We start from the raw sequence: 19,512 nt of genomic DNA, 5'->3' as shown, positions 1-19,512 counted from the left end.
CTGAAAAAAAAAAAAAAAAAAAAGATGAAGATAAACCCGTAGGAAAAATGATCTGCTACACTGGCGATTTTAAGAAGGCAGGTTTGGGTGAATTCTGAAAAAAAAAATATACAGCAATAAAAGCCTTTTAAACACAAAAACTAAGCCGAACTTTCTACCACCGCAGGTGAAATCAGAGAGGACATGGTTACAAGAGTCTGCCTCAGGGGAACGTAAACACCTAGCGCTGGCAACAGGCACAGCGAGCACTGAGGGTTTCCAGGTAGGTTTTTGGAAGGGTCTCCAAACCAGGTTTTGTCTGAGCGATGCTGACATTTTTGAGGGGAGTTAGAGACAATGGAAAAGGCTTGGTGAACCAGCTGATAGGTCGGCACGGAAAGGGGGCGCCTTCCGGAGAGGATAGTTTTGAGCCACATTATTTTAACCCTTCGTGCACCAGTTCGGCGCGCTCCACGCCAATCGGAGCAGAGAAAACAAACCCACCAAGATTTCCCGGTTTAACTCTGCCCCAGGGAGCGCCTCACGGTTTGACAGAGCAGGGCGGACTCCTAGTTGGTGGCCCAGGATGGAATTTCAGGGACGAGAACAGGAGAATTCCGCCTTATAAAGGACTGAGGCGTTAGGGGGGAGTGGGGGAGGGAGAGATGGAGAAAATAAAGTAGAAAGCGCACGTCTTAACGTCTGCGGACTCTCAAGGACACGGCTGGACTGGAGGTGGACGGGGCGCAGCTCAGCGAAACCGGAGCAGGGTGGGCGAGCCCCGGAGCCGTCGCGGCGGTGCGAGCGCGGGGCAGCGCGACACCTCGGGGCACGGAAGCGAACGAGACTGGGCACTTACTTTCGGAGGGGAAGTAGGACGGCATGTCTATCTTGTAGACCTCCTTGGCGTAGTACTCCTCGTCGCTCCTCTCGCGCTCGCAGGCGGCCGCCCTCCGGCTCGCCTTCTCCTGGAGCAAGTCCCTGGTGCTGTTGTAGATGGAGATCACCTCCGGGGGCACTTCCTCGGGCTCGGGATAGTCTTCTGGGGGGCTGGTGAGCTTCAGCTTGCTTAGGATCTGCCCGCGGATCGCCTCGATCCTCTTGCGCATGAACTGGTCCATATCGAGTGTGCTGCAGGTAGACAGGCTGAGCGCCACCGTGACCAGATGCAGGATCAGAAAAGCGCTCAGCACACAGTAGTGCATTTTTTTTAAAAAAAAGGTAGAAAAAAGTCCTTTTAAAAAATGAAAAATAAAAAGAAACCAACAATTCTCAAAGTGCAGATCAGGTGGAGCTGTTTGTTTGTTTGTTTTTTTAATGCGAAACTTTTGCGAACGATCGATCGAGGGTCGATGCCAGATAGAAAATGTAGTTTGCTTGAATTCCTTCAAAAAGAAAATGCAAGGAGTTCCCAAACTGGAAACATTAATAAGGCATGGGCAGGGGGAACCCTGACTTTGGAAAGCAAGAAAAAAAGATTCTCTTGGAGTGACGAGGTGGGGGGAAAAGGGACGAGTGGCTATAAGGCAGAAATAAATTTAAGAGGAGGAAATGGAGTTCAGTGTGTCAGTCCCGGGTGCCGAGTGGCGGATCTGAACTCGGATCCTCCGGCCAAAAGGGAAGAGATGAAAAGGTCCCGGGGCTGGCAGCTGGCGACCTGACTGGAGGGGCGCCGCCGAGGCTGACCCGAGCAGTAATTTATATATTTAAAGAAAGAGCGGTTCGGCCGTGCCTTCCACTGCGGCGCTCAGAGCAGGGGCAGCGGCAGCTCCAGGGCAGAGGAGCGCACACGTGTGTGTATGAGTGTGTGTGTGTGTGTGTGTGTGTGTGTGTGCGCGCGCGCGCGCGCGCGTGCGCGCTCTGGGGACGAGCCCGGCGCGCCGCGAGGAGGCGGATGCGCTTCGCACGGCGCCCGGGACGCGATCGGGTGCTGCAGGGGCCGTGGACACGGCCGAGGGGGCGAGGATCCTGCTCCCGGAGCTCCGCGCTGTGGCCGCAGGGTTACTCCACGTTGCTGGTCGGTCCCGCCGCCGCCGCCGCCGCCGCCGCCGCCGCCGCCGCCGCCGGCAAACGCGTCCAGCCTCCAGCTCCCTCCTTCTCCTGCACCTCCTTCTGCTCTCGCTCCAGAAGCCAACCCGGCACCAGAAGATCAGCCGCCGCCGCCGCCGCCTGCACCCCCTGCGGACCACAACAGCAGCCCGGGAGACACGCTGGCTGGGGAGTTTTATTCCTAAGAGGGTCGCGAAGGGGCTCCCTTGGACTCCCACCCTTTTCCAACCTCTCCTGGTTTCTCTCCCACTTAGACCTTCTCGCTTAGGGGAGGTAGGCACTTGCCACCCTGAAATAGACTCTCGTTCCTTCTCTGCCTTTCTGCAGCCGGGAAGCCCCCGTTAGTTCCCGAACGGATCCTTAGACCGTTACACTGACGTTCTCCATCCCTCTCCCTGCCTCTTTCACTTGCGCTCTTGCTCTGCTCTCGCTCGCTTTCCTTCCTTCTATTTCTCTCTCTTGTTGGGAGCTTCTGGAGCTCCGCTCCGCTCCCAGCGAACCTTCTGCTGCCAGCAGATAACATCACGATCTTGCCGGGGAGGGGAGATTTATAAGTTCTCTCTGGACCACGTGTTTGCCTTCAACAAAGTGACGTGCTAGGATTACAGTCAGAAGTCCTCTCGTTACTTAGACCACGAGCTCTCCCCGAACCGTGGAGGGGGTGTGGAAATGAGGATGGCTGTTGGGAACGGAGGCAGGAGGTGGAGTGTGCGCCCTGACAACAGTGATTTACGGTATCTACTTCCTATGGTCATATAGTTCTGGATAGGTCTGTCGAAAGACAGCTATCAAAGCTCCCCGTTTTTACTTAGTGTAGCTCACTTGAATCACTTGCTCTGGAATGGAAGTCTTCCCTCCTGTATTGTGTGTACACACGTACACACAGCACCCCTATGCCAGGAACACCAGGCTATTTATGCCAGGTCGGCACGGAAGAGAATATCTTCTCATCGAAGTCTCCTGTACCTACCTTTTTAATTTCCTGGGATTTCATATCCTAGAATTTATAATCGAGTCCTCTGTGAATGCTGGAAAACAGAGATTCTTAACAAACAAAAACCCACGTAAATAATAAAATCTACTTGTTTTACGGTTTTAAATTATTATCTTCATTGGTACCTATGCCACTTTTAGTATGGCTTTCTCTTCTTTCTAGGTTAGACGTTATCAACCAACTTCATTCTTTCCACAGCATACATCCAGGAAGCAGAAATTTTATGTCTGCTGTCTGCTGTCATACACTACACATAACTTAAAATTTTCTATTTCAACCTACTCCAAATTAGATGAATACAAGAATTCTTGTCACTGGTCAATTATCCCCATTTCCATTATTTTACCTTTAGTTACTCAAAGTCAACATTTTCATTTCATTTCAACATGTGGCCATACTGACTAGACAGATGGTTTAAACTGGAAATTCTGCTCAGATTTCCCCCAAACTCAAGGCCTCAATATTATTCCCTAGTGCAACTTTCCATGACTTTTTAAATTTACACTTCAAATGTGTATGGGGTCTCTATCATTAAGTAGGCAGTTGAATAAATAGCAGTAACAATAGCTGACATACTACACTTAGTAATGTGTATATAGAGAGAGAGTTATTTAATATCCACAACAATGTTACATGGTAGGTATTCTGTTCAAGTACTCTGTTCAAGACCTCAGTAAGTGGCAGAGGTGGTCAGGATCCGTTGTCTACGTTCGGACCCACCAGGTACTTCAAAGAAACACTGGTTCCACAATATGTTCTCACAAAAGAATTTGATAGCCAAATGAGTTTGAGAAATAGGAGGTACCCTATTGTCTTTTAAAGGTTCAGGATTCCTTTCACATTACAGGGACTGAGAACCCCTCAGAAAAGAAAAAAATGTCAACTCTTTTAACCCAGCATTTCCTAAACCCCTTTGAACATGGAATTGTCTCCTGCTGATAATTGGAAAACTCAAATAAGGGAATTGTTTTAACCCATTTCTGAATAATTCCAAGAAGTATGTACAAATCAACATAAGTAGGCCCCCTTCCTTGAGACAAGTTTAAAAATGAAATAGCTTGGAAGAAGACAACCAGCTATCATCCCAATAACCAAAGCAAAATATAATCAAGAGGAACTTCTGGCAGACTAATATTTTACCAAATTAAGTCATCTGTTTGAGTCCAGTTTGAGAACTGCAGTAATCCTGCTATAAAGAGGACAAAAAGCGAATATTCCCACATCTGGGAATATCCCCACATCTATAGCAGGAGCTACAAACCACCACTTCTGAGTAAGGATGTTGACTTGGAAGATGGCTGGTTTCCCAAGTTAGCTCTCACTGTATTCTGAGGGTGTAGGCTCAGTCTTCCTTCAAGCCAGAGAGCATCTATCACTCAACATTTACAGAATATGTTGTGCAAACAAAAATAGATACCCCTTAGGTAAAGTGGTTCAGATTAGGGTATGGACAGGGCAGCCAAAGTCCATCTACATCACTTCTGGTAAAATAACTTACTATAAATATAAACATCCATGTTCTGGTTCATTATAGTTGGTTGAACACTTATTGCTTACTTACAACTCTTTTAGACCTGGGACTCCTGACCTATTCCTAAGAATCTACTTTAACATCCCCAATGCTCAGGAGAGTAAGGCAGGAGGGGTTGGTGACATCTATTATGGGGATGAGTATGCATAGTGAGTACAGTGGAGCAGGAGACCTTCCCTGCTTCTCAGGGGAGGAGCTTTTTAAGGATGCAACAAGCAAGACTGCCAGATTATGATTACTCTTTGATAATCATAAACGATCCTTTCTTCTATTAAGTAACACTTTTAAGATCGCTATTCAAAGGGAAAAATATTCATTAAATTGAAATCTAGTGTACTGAGAACTCCATACACTTTCTGGCAAAAGGGTGTTTGAATGATATATACCATCTTGATTTCCTCAAGGAAGCTGCAGAGAACAGAGGTTAAAGAGACATGCCCCAGAGGCAAGATTTCTTGGGTTCAGATTTTTATCATTCACTGGCTTTGTGATCCTGACCAAGTTAGTAACTATCTGTTAGTTTCTTCATCTGTGGAATGGGGATAATAACAGCACCATCTACACTAAGATTACCATGGGGACTAAATACACAACGTACAGAAGGCATGTACAACAAAATCTAGCACTTAGTATGTGCTCATTAAGGGAAATACTACTCAACCCAAATTTACTTCACGGTTATGCCTCCTAGTGGTTTCTGCAGGCATGTGCTCATTATTTTAAACATGATGGTATTTTGTCCCCAGTAATTGTAGGCAAAAAAGGACAAGAAAACATACTTTTGATACTTTTGGAACACTAAAAGGCTATCAAAGATTTGTTAAACACCCAAGATTAAAATCTTGGCATGGAATTCTTTCTAAATCAGAGAGGCACAGAATGCAGCTGTTTCAATCCACAGACCTTCTGTAGATGTAAATCCGTCTTTTCACTTAAGTGATATAGAATTCCTAGAAGAGGCTTAAACAAAACTACTCATCCTTGCCTGGACTTTTATTCCTGTAGACTATACCAACAGTCTGTGACCTAACAGCTCCTTCCTAACTCTGATGAAAAGCATCCCATGATAGTTTCAAGCATTAAAAACCAGAAAGTGGGGAAAATAAGTATATGGAGCTACTGTAATTTATCACATCTTTCTCCAAGTAGTGACACCTGATCAATAAAAAAAAATTAATAAAAAATACACCAAAAGGTTTTTAGGTTCTTAAAATTTGGGGGCCAGTGTTGTGGCATAGCAGATAAAGCTCCTGCTTACGATGCTGACATTCCTTATGAGTGCTGGTTCATGTCCCAGCTGATCCATTTCCCATCCAGCTCCCTGCTGACGACCTGGGAAAATGGGCCCCTGACACCCACGTGGGAGACTGGGATGAAGCTCTTGGTTCCTGGCTTCAGCCTGCCCCAGTCCTGGCCATTGCAGCCATTTGGGGAGTGAATCAGCAGATGGAAGATCTCTCTCTCCTCTCTGCCTCTCTGTAACTCTGCCTTTCAAATAAATAAATAAATGAATATTTTTTTTTAAAAAGTACTTGCAATTTAACCTTGGATACGAAACTCAAGAACAATGTTTGGTCTATATCAATTTTGTGCCATGTTCTGTATGCATTTCTATAGATGGACAAGTTTATCAATGAAATAATAACTACAGAAAATTATTACCTAGAATAATTATCTTAGAATAATAAAATGAGTGATTTCCTCATGAAATGTAATTAATTCCATTTTATATCTACAGAAAATGATGAGGAAAAAGGAAGGAAGAATGGGCAGAGAAGAAAATGGAAGAGGGAGAAGGGCCTGAAGAGATCAGAGATGGTAAGAGATAATGTGATAAACTCAAGAGATAGGGTCCAGAAAAGCAGAATGTATCAGTTGGCTGAAAGTCTATAAAGAGGTAAGCTTTCCTTTAATGACACACTGTGGCAACATTATCTCACCTTTTGGAATCATGATTGCTTCTTGGGGCTTTTGGGCTACTCATACCTCAACATTTTCAGCTCTCTGTTAAAGAGACTCAACAAGAATAAAGTCTTTCTTTGGGAGGAAGAGGATTTCAGCCAAGTAAACGTAAAAGATGACAGAGAAAACATAATGATGTTCTCATCATGAAAATGAATATAAAATAAGAGTGGAATTATTTTTTGACCCTTAAATGAATTTTTAAATCATCTCAGTGGGATCTATAGTTTTTGTAAGGTTCCAAATGTGTAAATATCCACTAGCAAAATTAATGACCTGTATTTCAAACAACTTTGCTTTTCAGGTATCTCCATTAGCCTACAATTTAAAAATGAAAACAAGAACAGGTGTTTAATCAAGTGGCTAATTTGCTGGTTAATATGCACTTCCCACATCCAAGTGCCTGGGTTCAACTCTCCGTTCCTGACTGCAGCCCCTGAAAACCAGGAGTGATGATTCATGTAGTTGGGATGCTGCCACCCGTAAGCCAGATCTAGACTGAGTACCCAGCTTCCAGCTATAGCCTAGGCCCAGTCCTGACCTTTGTGGGCATTTAGGGAGTGGAGCAACAGAAGGGAGCAAGCTCTCTGCTTCTCAAATAAAAAATGAATTATTAAAAAAATAAAAAAGCAAAGGGGCCATAAGTAACTAAGATAGAATAAAAACTAGTATTTCTAAAAACAAAAGCATATGTTAGTATTTTTTAAAGCACAAGCTGCATGACTTGTGAAATTGGAGACTACTGACTACAAATTCTCTTATTTCGAGTCATAGAAAACAAAGTTCTAAAACTTGAAGACTTGAGATTTTTATAACTAGGGTTATTACATATCTTATCACACAAGTTTGAGCACTTCTCAGAGTGAAGAGGATGCCATTCATAATACATTAAAGCAATGAAAGCAAACAAAGATCATCCCAGAAAGTCACCCTATTTAAAATAAACCATTTTCAAATCTGAATCTGTAAGAATACATCAGTTAGGCTTTCAGCTTTTTTTGGTTACAATGGTAATACTAGACTTAAATTTTGAACATTTCCAAGCCTTTTTTACTCTTTACTTATACAGCAGATTCTAAAAACCACTATTGGAACTACATTTTGAAAATGCTTAATGAGCACAATTTTAGCATTGATGTAAACCTGCACCACCACAAAAATGAAGCTCCCAAGAGTTGGTTGGTCAAGATTCTTTTGTGTTCCATGAAAGTCAATCTCCCACGTCAACAGGAGTAGGATAAACCTAATAATGATGGGGATTAACATGCATTGTGTATACTGTGAGTGCAGCCAGAAAATTTCACTTTAAACTTTGAAAAATGAACAATGGATAAGAATCTCAAAGATAAAAATGATTTCTGCCACTTCCTATTTTGGTGCCAGTATCGAAAGAACATAATGTTTTTGTTTGTCATCTAGTACTTACAGGTCATACAATACTGGCCTGTTACATTTTCTTTTCTAATAAACAGTAACTGCTTCACAAAACCAGAGATACCTGTAAAGTAACTGAAAGGGTTGCTCCCAATAACCTCAAATTTTTTGTTATCAGAAGTCTTTCCTTTCTTGTTGTTTCTTTCTAAATTATTTCAATTATATCTGTGTCTTTTTAACTATGAAGGCAATGCCTTTAGAGTATTCCTATCAAATGGCAAGCTATTTGCCATAAACCAAAGGAATAAATCCAGAAATGCATGAGTTAGTGTGAAATGAAGATACTTCAGCACTACACAAAAATGATTTGGGCTGCTAGGTTATTAGAGATAAAAAAAATTGGTATTTGTTTCTTTAAGAGGTCTTTGTCTTAAAATTTTAATCATGATCGTTAAATAAGACTTAAAGTTCAATCTAGTTACTTGGACAGCTGTTCAACAATCAAGTCTAATCAATGTCAGTTATGCTGACTGTTCAGAAACTAGCCACTATTAGTTGTGGGGGGAAAATTATATCAATCAGTTGATTCAATGACAGCCTAAATCCTGCCACCTAGGGGAGAGGAGTGGTATAGTCTTTTAACATCATATTTCAGAAAACCAATTTGCTTGTTTTAGTATTTTCATCACAGCTCAGTGTACAGCAACAATTCAATTGCCCGCAGTAAAAACTTTTTAAAAAATCTTAATATACTTAATCTCACTTCAAGAGTATTTTCCACTGATTTGTTGTTACAGCACTATAATTTAATGTAAATACTGTTAGAATCTACACTTTAGAACAGATCCTACATCCAGAGCAATGGTACATTCTCCCTCTCTTTTTTTAAAATATTTTTAAAATTTATTTGACAGATAGAGTTAGACAGTGAGAGACAAAGAGAAAGGTCTTCCATTCGTTGGTTCACCCCACAAATGGCTGCCACAGCCGGAGCTATGCCGATCCGAAGCCAGGAGACAGGTGCCTCCCCTACCCCCGGTCTTCCATGCGGGTGCAGGGGCCCAAGCATCCACTGCCTTCCCCGGGCCACAGCAGAGTTGGACTGGAAGAGGAGCAACCGGGCTTAGAACTCGGTGCCCATATGGGATACCGCCACCGCAGGCAGAGGATTAACCTAGTGAGCCACGGCGCCGACCCCGGAACATTCTCAATTATAAAGTTTTAGTTAACCTGTTATCTTCTAGATAATCATTGTAATTTAAAATCTAGTCTTCATTTGTAATTTGAATTTGTATCTCCTTAATAGCAAAATATCGTTTATATCTTGATATCATTTAATGTCATTAAACAAACAAGTGTTATCTTAGTAATAAAAACTGTAACAATATAGTCCATTTCCAATATACAAAACTATTGGACATCACTCCAGAAGTTAAAGTAGTTCCTTTCTGCACCACCTAGATAACCAAAATGTAAAGTTTTAATAATCACACATGATTAGATAAGACTTATAAAAAATTTCCTGATAACATACCGTACAATAAATTGAAAGCAGTGGTCAAAATGAGCCCTGTGGTGATGTTATCTCTAAATTTTTTCACCTTTTGATACATGGCATCCATTATCCTCCACTGGCCGCAGGTTCATGTCATACTTAAATGAGACAAACAAATGAGCAAACGAAAACACGTGAAGATGTCAATTTACTGTTAAAGTGTTTAATTTCTAGACTCTCATTTGTTCTAAGACAAAAAAGATGCACTTGTGATGCTCACATCCTGTTGTCAGAGTGGCTGAGTGTGAGTTGTGGCTCTACTCCCAATTTCAGCTTCCTGCTGATGGGCACTGTTGGAGGCAGTAGGTGATGGTTCAAATATTTGGGTCCCTAACTACATCACAAATCCAGATTGAATTCCTGGCTCTAGACTTCAGCCTGACCCAGTTCTAGCTGTTGTGGGCATTCAGGGAGTCAATCGATGGTTAGGAGACCTCTCTTCCTTTCAAATGAGAGAAATACATTTTTAAAATTAAAAATAAAGAACAGATAATATGAGCAATCATTGTTGTATTGAGACTCAAGCCTGAAATTGATAAATTCTTCTTGTGTGACCTTACGTTACTTAACTGTGTGTATTATCTCATCTGTACAATATGAAGAGCACCTACTTCAGAGGGTAATTAGGAAGGTTGTATGAGCTAAGGGCATTCTATGACTTGTAAATAGTATCCGGCATACAATAAACATTATATAAATATTTGCTGTTAGTATTACATGTTCAGTTCCAACTTTTACTTGACTGAGTGATGGGACTATGCAAAAATAAGATGGCTAAAAAAATAGTAACAATATTTTAAAAATAGAGCAGTATCCTTTATCCTTAGGGGATATCTTCCAAGAACCCCAGTGAAAGTCTGAAACCATGGATCATTCTGGATCCTATACCTGCTCTTCTGTTCTATGTATACACAACTATGATGAAGTTTATTCCATTCATTAGCCACAATTAAGAGTTGAATGTAACAATAAATTATGACAATATATTGTAATAACAAGAAGATAATTTTTCTCAAAAATTATATTGTACTGTGGATCTTAGCAACAGAAGCTTGTTTTTTTGTTTTTTCTTTCCTTATCAAATCAGGAACTTTCACCTTTTCACTTCAAGAAAGCACTTTACACCTTGTCTTTACAATTACCTGAATTGGCAACATCACTACTCTTGCAATTTTGAGCCTTTACTAAGGAAAATAATCAGCTTTATTTGAATACAAGCACTAGATTACTCCACCAGTAGATCTGATAAGATGGCTAAGTGATTAATAAGTGGGTAGCATATACAGCCTGGATATGCTGGAAAAGCGATGATTCACATTATGGGTGGGACAATACAAGATTTCATCATTCTACTCAGAACAATAGCATGCAATTTAAACCTTAGGGATTCCTTATTTCTGGAGTGTTCTATTTAAAATTTTCAGACTATGGCTGACCATAAGTAACTGAAAACAAAAAAAAATTATAGTTAAGAGGGACTATGTGAATCAAGAAAACAGAGGTTTCCATCAATTTTTTTTTAATCAAGAGGTACAAGACAGTGGAAAAGTCAAAACTTTTTATGTCCCATGTTCATTGAAGGATAATTAGCAACATTTTCAAGAGTAATATTCTATAAAAGAGGACTCATCTGCTATCTATTGAACTTCTCTACCTATCAACCCTAACAGTATTCTATTAAACTATTATTTCAAGTTTGGGTTCTAGAACAAAGTAGGCAAAAGCATATTTTAGGATCTGTACATCAGCATCACTTCATTCAAGGTACTACCTGTCTTTTCAGATTATCAAAGATTACATTCTTTAAAAAAGATGTATTATTATATGCTTATATTCATGTAATATATTCTTGGCACTTTCTGCTATCCATATTTTAAATCTTACATTTTCAGTCACCAAATAACTGATACATGTGTTTTGACCAGTCTTCCATGCCAACGTTTTAAATGACAGCAAAAAAAATGAAATTCCAGTTTATGTAAATGTCCTCATATCATTGAATTTGTAGGACACTTAAAATTTCTGGCTATTAAAAATAATGCTCTAAGATATTGTCTACATAACTTCTTCTATAAACCAGGTCCTTTTTCAAGGTTTATTTATTTTTCATTTTATATTTGGAAGGCAGAGAGACAGAGGTCTTCCATTTGCTGGTCACATCCCAAATGCCCCCAACAGCCAGAGCTGGGCCAAACTGAAGCTAGGAATATCAAGCTCAGGTCTCCCACATAAATGGCAGGGAAGCAAATACCTGAACCATCATCTGCTGCACCCCACTGTGAGCATCAGCAAGAAGCTGGGTTGGAAGCATTGTAGCTGGGATTTGATACAGATGTCCCGAGAGGATATTTAACTTCTTTGTCACACATTTGTCCCAATCAGGGCCTTTTTTGTAGGGTTTCCCAAAATATAAGATTAGGCTTCAAAGTCTGTAAGTATAGCAATTAATCCTCCAGATGCATAACAGAGAACATCTCTACATACACCTGCACCCACATATCAGGCACTGTTTTTAGACAATGTTTGTATATTACTCCAATCCTTACTATATGATCCAGATAGCTTATCTGATTTACATGTTAGCCTCAAAATGTTTAAGAACTTTGTGGCAGGACACAACATTAGTAAGTCCAAACTAAAATCTGAACTCAGTTCTGATTCCAAAGTTATGCTCTAACAATGAATAGTGGTATTTCTTAGAATGTCCAATGTAAATATAAGTCAACTTATTGTGTAAGTGAAAGTTCTAAGGGATCAGGAAATGATAGCTATTACTCATGTAATCTAGTTATTCCTAGTATTCCTGACATTTTTACAGGACAGTATCCCACTGATTCTTTTGGACTATTGAGTTTTTATATTTATAATATACTTAACAGAGTCCAGTGTTATTGTACAAAGACAAATATTATTATGTAAAAAGGGCCCTTATGTTATGCCTGGTACTATTCAGTACTACAGGGGAACAGCTATGTCTGGCTGACTCGCTGAGGATTTCAAGCTGATGTCAATGCATTGTTTATGCCCTTTTCATGGGAGGGGATATATTTTTACCTAAAACTGAAGTCTGGTTGTACAAGCGCCAAGAGGCAACTGTATGGTAGCCTAAGGGTGAATCAACAGCTGCAAGGCCACCCACGCATGCGGACACAGCTCTCAGCTGTCTATTCAGTGTCCCAGTTGGTCCTGACCCCATACAAATTTGGTGTTCTCGCTTTGATGTTTAGGAACAGATTGCATTAAAAATGCAGGATAATGATTCAGGGGTTAAAGAAACTGTTATTTATACAAATGTGGTTAACACCTCATCATTTCAAACAGTGCTAGTAACGCTCATTGTACTCATTGTTTTCTATTTTTTTTTTCTTGTTCTTCCCAAATCTGCAACCTACATTTGCTTTGGCATTATACTGCGTGTGTGCTACAAGAGAATGGAACTATCAGACAACTCCACAGTCCTGCAACTAAAGGCACTTCCTCTGGAAACCTAAATAAGCAGGCTCTGGACATACATACAAACCATGGGAATTCAATAATTACAAAACTGGTATCTTTTTTTGGCAGTTTTCAGTATGTCCTTTTGGTGCATGATAAACCTATTCTGCAGTAGGGCAGTTAAGACTGAAAGCTTCAGATGAACAATACTGCAAACCAAATGTTATTTATTAGTAAGAGTGGCCTAATATTTAAAAGACAAAAGTTACTCCCAAGATATAATGTAATTATAAAGCAATTGTATCCTTTTCAAAGTATAAATAATGAAAAAAAATCAACAACTGCACCAGTGTTTGTGCCTAAATTGCAAACAAAAGTTTATGGAAAAAGCTCTAGATAGATAGATTCCAAAGTTACATTAGAAATATATGCTGTGTAGTTTTGTTCTGTTCACAGATGGAATAGACCTATTAGCCACATGACACTTTTGAAACTGAAAGTTAATTGATAGCTAAATTAAAATTTCAGTTCCTCCACATCGCTAGCCCCACTAAAAATATTTCATAGCCACGTGTGCTAGTGGATGCCATATTGGACAGCACAGACAAAACAGGTCCATTATCACAGAGAGCTCCACTGGAAAGCACTGATTTGGAAACTAAAATTATAAGTAACTATGCCCTCTCTTCTAATATATATCCTTGCTGATCTCATTCCATTGAAAATCAAACAGCATTTAGCAGAAAGCTAAATATATACTCTTGCTACGAAGAGGACAATGAAAAGGAAGAAACAGGAGGTGTTCAATGTTGGGCCAGATATTCTTAAAAAGCAAAACAAAATTTAAAAGGTTCACTGCATATCAGATTTAAAAAACCCTAAAATCCAAATTACTTGAAATTATGTTTAGCGGACTAGATAAAAGGTATTGATGTGGTTCTCCTAGAAAGAAAGCACTCTTTAAAGAACATAAAATTATTTAACAACTGTTAATATAAATCTTCCATCTGTTTAATCTTACTAGACTCATTATAACAGCATTTTGTTGAAACATCAATCATGATTCTGTCTTATCACCTATCTCAAATACCATTTACTTCTAAATCTGGTCATAGTTTCCCTTGATTAGTGTTTACTGAAATTTCAAAAAGCTTACCCACTGAAAAAATTTACCAGGTCTACCTCTACTGTAATGGTCAGTAAGATTCATCCACTCAGCTGGCCAAATTTCAGGCTCCTGTTTTCTTGGGGAAGGAATGAGAGAGCTTTCTGTAGGCACAAAGTAGTTTTTCTCCTATTTCCAAAATTTGTTCCCACTACCATACTCACAATATCTGCAGGGCCTACAAGCCTTTATGGCAATCTCTGACATACACAGTGGAGACAAATGCCTGTCACATTGATCCTAACAGATGAATCTGAGGGATGAGCACAAAGATTTCTGCTACACTCAAAGACAATTGTTTGCAAATAAAAACAAAGCTAACATACACAGTACTGAGAAATTTTAATAATCACAGCTGTAGACGGGTTTCATTATTCAAGACCTCTAGTAATAGGTAACTTAGACTCTACTACTACATTATTCAAATTTTTAAAATAGTTTTCTTAACAAAAAATGTTTAAGTCCTAGTAGACAACTGATTCATTTCAAGTTATCACTGTTCAACTAACTTGCTGTATATTCTTATCATACAGTGATTTAAATTATAGGAATCCAATTTTAAAAAGATATCTTTTTATTCTTTGTAGGAATAAAATGAACCTGTATTTTACCATTACAAAAAAAGAGATAATTCTAGCAAAGTTCAGAGAATAGATGCTCAATTAATGCTATCTAAATGTTTCACTTAGCTTTCTAATTTGATTAAGATATCTGTGTCAAGAAACAATGGTAGCTATTGTAATTTCACATCTAAATTTAAAATGCACAATTTATGCTATTTTATAATCACATACATATTTCCTTAAGAATCAACAAATGTTGAATATACGTATATTGAATTTCCAACTGTTTGTTTTAAAAATTAGAATCATGTACCACAAACATGTTAATATACTTAGCACAATAACAGTACTAAGTACCATTAAATGATTGTCATTAAGATTCTGAAAAAAAAAATGATTTCCCATTTTACTTATGATTCTTCCAACATTTATTTTCACAAAAGTAACAAAAACACACACAAGGAGGAAAAAAGTTACCCATAGGATACAAAAGTACCAGCTTTCTTATTTAATCTCCAAAAAACTTTTCCACAGAAATGTGCTTGCTCCTTGAAATTCCTTTATAGCATTTTCTTAGATCTTATAATTCCTTGAACTCTGTAGCAACACAATTTGTTTTTAGTTTGTCTATGTGTCCATACTTTAACCCTCTCTGTCATAGTTATGTTTTGCTAGGTCATCATCAGGCATCTAAAAATTGTAATCCAATGACTTTATAGTTAAGTACTGTCCTCACATCATGTAAAGACCAGCACAGGCAGTAGCATTTATTTAATTGGTAGCCACTGAATATTAAGTATAGCCATATGTACAACATATATTGATTGAAAATCCCTAAAAGGTTTCCCAAAATTTAAATATCCCTTTCTTTTCTGATCTGCTGAGACAAAATATTTTTAAATACTTCGACCTTCCCACAAACAAACCTTTCAGAACTTTCTACTAAGTGATTTTAGGGTCTATGTACTGCAGATAACCTCTGAACCATTCTATCTAAAGGGTTTCCAAGGTATATTTTACAATATGTTTAATATCTAATACAGAATTCTAGGTAAACTGAAAATAAATTCTGTATACCAACTTTATACTAAAGAGCTAAATTACGAAGATATGTCAGCTATTTTCAGTACTAAATGGTCTGAGTTTCAAATTTCAATACTTAAAAACAATTAGTAACCAACATTAAACTATGCTAAATGCTTAGAATATCCACCCCAGCCTTCACTACTATATTACTTTATTTTTTTTACTTATAAGACTGTTCTATTTTCTCATCAATTCTCATGTAATATGACACTAATACAAAGAGAGTAGATTCAAAGTAGTTCCTAGATACAATCCCAAAAGAATCTAACATCAGGAAGAAAAAAATCCTAATATTGCTATGTTTAGTTAAATGGAGGCGGGGGTGGTAGGAATGAAGTTCTTACCTTTTTCCCCTTAGAGAATTTAAAGATAATGCAGAGAGACTCATCATAATTATTTATCTCACTGATGCCAAAAAATAATATTGCAGGTGAAGTATTTAGGGTAGAATGGACAGAGTTAGACTACTCAAAACATTCACATAAAGATATAGTTTCTCAAATAACAGGCTTGCTCTTAGATTTATATTTAGCACATGGTGATATTCATTTTTATATCCAAGATGCAGAAATACTTATAGAAGATATCTATATGACAAAAATTATTTCATGTAATTCATATATGCTTCACAGCCTTCTAATATAACTGATTTCCACTGGTATCATATAAAACTAAAAATTTTATTTATTTATTTAATTTATTTTATTTATTCAGGAAAAATTTTGCAAACTTTTTGTATGATGACCCAAGAATTGATTAATAACAAAATATAAAGTTTAATATTTAGTCCTGCGGAAAAATGAGTTTTTAGGTTTTACACATTTTTCCCCCAAATTACCTATGAGTTAGGATACACTGAAATATTATCTATTAGGATACTGAGCACTCCTGTATTTAACACTGAGGAATACCTGTTCGCATTTATTCATATTAAAGTGACAAGATGGCAGATCTATAATTTAATAAGATACCTAAGTTCAGAAGTTGGGACAAATACAAAATGTATTTTGAGCTTTGCCGTTTTAACCACTTTATATTTTGAGTGTCTACCTTTCTTCAAGATAACAAATACCAGGTCATGGACTAATTTAATGTTAGCCACATAATACTGGTAACACTCAAACGGGCTTAAAAATAGAAACATCTATGCTTTAGCACATTGTTTTGGGAGAAAATTATCCCTTCAATATATAATAGATGAAGTATGTACAACCGAGTGATAGGAAGGAACTATTTTTCTTATGGAAATGATGGAGAAAGTGATGGATCATTGTCGAAGAACAACTCACATTAATAAATAATTCCCTTACAAACTTGTAATCTGGAGTGAGTTTCACAGGAATTTTGGAATAATATTAAACAGTCTTACTTTTCTCTTCTGTTTTTAGTTCACAGCTTGAAACTAAAAGTCACCCAATTTAATGACTTTTAAGGAAACAATATGCAATGAAGTGTCAAATCAGATGCAATATTACGATGCAAAATTACCTGGTACCTAACTCAATCATTTCATGGCTTAGGTTGTCCATGAAAAAAGAATTTAAACTAACTCAAATGTTTTGGGAGATGAAAAGAGAGAGATTAGAACATATCAAATATGTTTCCTAAGAAAGCAAGTCTCTTGCATAAGATACACATGAAAATTTCCATCTCAATAAATCTTTCACGAAAAAAAATTCTAAAAAGTAAATGTTAAGTACTTATTTATATTACTTAGTATATAAAAGGAAATATAAAAGTAGAGATCTAGTATTTTTAAATATCTATCAGACAAAATTAAATTCATCGCACAAAATCAAAAATATTAATTTTACGCATAGGTTTCTCAATAGCTAACTAAAACAGACAAAAATATCCATCATTCCCAAAAGCTACAAACAAATAGTCTCTAAATTGGAAGGAGGAGAAATATTAACTTCAAAGAGTTCATTTTACTTATGAATTGGCAGTGCATGTCTAGCAACATTGGTGACACTGAAAGAACACAGCACAGACATGACCAATCTGTAAACATCTGACCATACTGGCACAATGTGGATCTTGCTGATCAAGTGGATATATTTTTTGTTGCAAATGTTTTGAGGAACAACGCCTAAAATTATACAAAAGTTGAAAATACAGTTTTAACAAAGTTTACATGTAAAGGGGGAACATCAAAGCTAGTAAGTCTTTTGTCTTTCTTACAAATGGTATCATTATAATTCCCAAACTGCCGGAGGACAGAGTATCTTTGTAGGAAAAATAAACTGAAAACTATGTTGCCTCTATTATTTTACACGTCGGAGTCACTTGCAGATTCTGGTCTGCTGTTATCTGGCCCATCACTTTCCTTGTCCCAGTCTTTCATAGATGCTCCCATCATGAAATCATCACGTAGGATCGTCCAACCTGGACCCTCTTCTGATTTCGCTTTAGTCTGAGGAAAATTGCAGAATCAAAACATTCAGAAGTCAAATCAATCATACGAAAATTAAAAAACCCAAGTTAACACAAATTTTTCAAAGCTTAGTTTTACAGTAGGGGTGAAATCAAACAAATTATAAAGTGATTTTATACACTATAATGAAATATGTATAATTATATGATAAAGAACTGTATGATAATAAAATTTGCAACCCTGTAAAAGAAACATGAAAACTAAACAAAAAACTTTTGTGGAGTAGGGGAGAAGTACAGTAAAATCTAGGTTTGGTATCAAATGTTTAAAATCTTTTAACAACCAAAATAGACTTTGTAATGTTACACATTTAAACTTCAGTAAAAACTTCTAAGAAATCTTTTGTCAAATTATTGAAACACAAATAGGAACTGAACAAAGGTTTTTAACCCAAAATAGGATAAATGAAATAAGGAAACTAACTCTACTGTGCAAGAATTCAGCAGATGCTATCTCATTTGACATTTTATAAATATTTGAACTAAATGTTCTTTATTCAGGTTATAATATCACTGACTCAATCATGTGATCAAAGACTAACCATGTGTTAAAATACAAATAAGTAGGAAATAAATATAACAGGTAGTCAATTCATTTCATTTTAACCATAGGATTTTCCTAACAATATATAAGAGAACTTTAGACTTACATGGTACAACAGTACCACCTTGTGGTATTAATTAAGTAATACAATATATACAGCACTCTGAAGCTATGAGATGTTGTACTCATTCCACATTTGAAAACTGTGTCACAGGTGTTTAATTATGAGTGTTAGATATACAGTGCTGAATAAAACAAAGCTGCTGTCTCACAGAGCAGTCTATGAAAGTCTATTCACTGCATTCACAGAAATACAAAATTGTGAAAAAATGTAAATATGAAAGAACACGTTGACATTCAGTTAGAAAATAGTGTTTTATTTTTACGGGTTACTAACCATGTAAAAAGCAGTTTTTAAAAGAGAAGATATTAAAGAGAGAGAGAGAGAGACAGAGAGAAAGGTCTTCCATCCGTTGGTTCACCCCCCACAAAGGCTGCTACGGCTGGCGCGCTGCGCCGATCCAAAGCCAGGAGCCAGGTGCCTTCTCCTGGTCTCCCATGCGGGTGCAGGGCCCAAGCACTTGGGCTATCCTCCACTGCACTCCTGGGCCACAGCAGAGAGCTGGCCTGGAAGAGGAGCAACAGGGACAGAATCTGGTGCCCCGACCTGGACTAGAACCCAGGGTGCCAGCGCCGCAGGCGGAGGTTTAGCCTAGTGAGCCGCAGCACGGGCCTGCTACAATAAATTATTTACCTAACTCTACAAAGCTTCCCTTTATTTTAAAAACGATGGTATCAAAACTGCTCATTCCATTAAAAAATACACTATTAAAACAGGA

At 38.0% G+C, this 19,512-nt stretch overlaps 2 protein-coding genes and 1 long non-coding RNA gene across 5 annotated transcripts in view; 1 reads left to right on the top strand and 2 right to left on the bottom strand.

Annotated features, from left to right (window-relative positions):
• The window catches only part of TGFB2 (transforming growth factor beta 2), a 93,947-nt gene extending 91,395 nt beyond the window's left edge, over positions 1–2,552 (bottom strand). Inside the window, exon 1 of one of the 2 annotated variants that reach the window (XM_008268050.5) lies at positions 839–2,552. In XM_008268050.5, the coding sequence (XP_008266272.1) occupies positions 839–1,184 (346 nt within the window). In that variant the 5' untranslated portion in view covers positions 1,185–2,552. 2 annotated transcript variants of the gene reach the window in all.
• On the top strand, positions 167–15,813 carry LOC127483536 (uncharacterized). 2 transcript variants are annotated; one of them, XR_016219653.1, is made up of 3 exons: positions 167–262; positions 6,292–6,371; positions 12,873–13,209. It is a non-coding gene; the product is annotated as an uncharacterized LOC127483536 (long non-coding RNA). The 2 variants fall into 2 exon arrangements; XR_011381459.2 differs by lacking the exon at positions 167–262 and adding an exon at positions 1,852–2,762 and having other exon boundaries at positions 12,873–15,813.
• Positions 15,012–19,512, bottom strand: part of RRP15 (ribosomal RNA processing 15 homolog) — a 59,317-nt gene continuing 54,816 nt past the window's right edge. Inside the window, exon 5 of the mRNA XM_002717399.6 lies at positions 15,012–18,109. Coding sequence (XP_002717445.1) covers positions 17,966–18,109 — 144 coding nt within the window. The 3' untranslated portion in view covers positions 15,012–17,965. The remainder of the gene's footprint in view (positions 18,110–19,512) is intronic.

The sequence above is a fragment of the Oryctolagus cuniculus genome, chromosome 13 (assembly GCF_051225735.1).
Source record: "Oryctolagus cuniculus isolate XC-2025 breed Fujian yellow rabbit chromosome 13, ASM5122573v1, whole genome shotgun sequence".
Taxonomy (NCBI): Eukaryota; Metazoa; Chordata; class Mammalia; order Lagomorpha; family Leporidae; genus Oryctolagus; species Oryctolagus cuniculus.
Note: the sequence above shows the minus strand (reverse complement) of the source record. Positions and strands in the feature narration are given on the sequence as shown.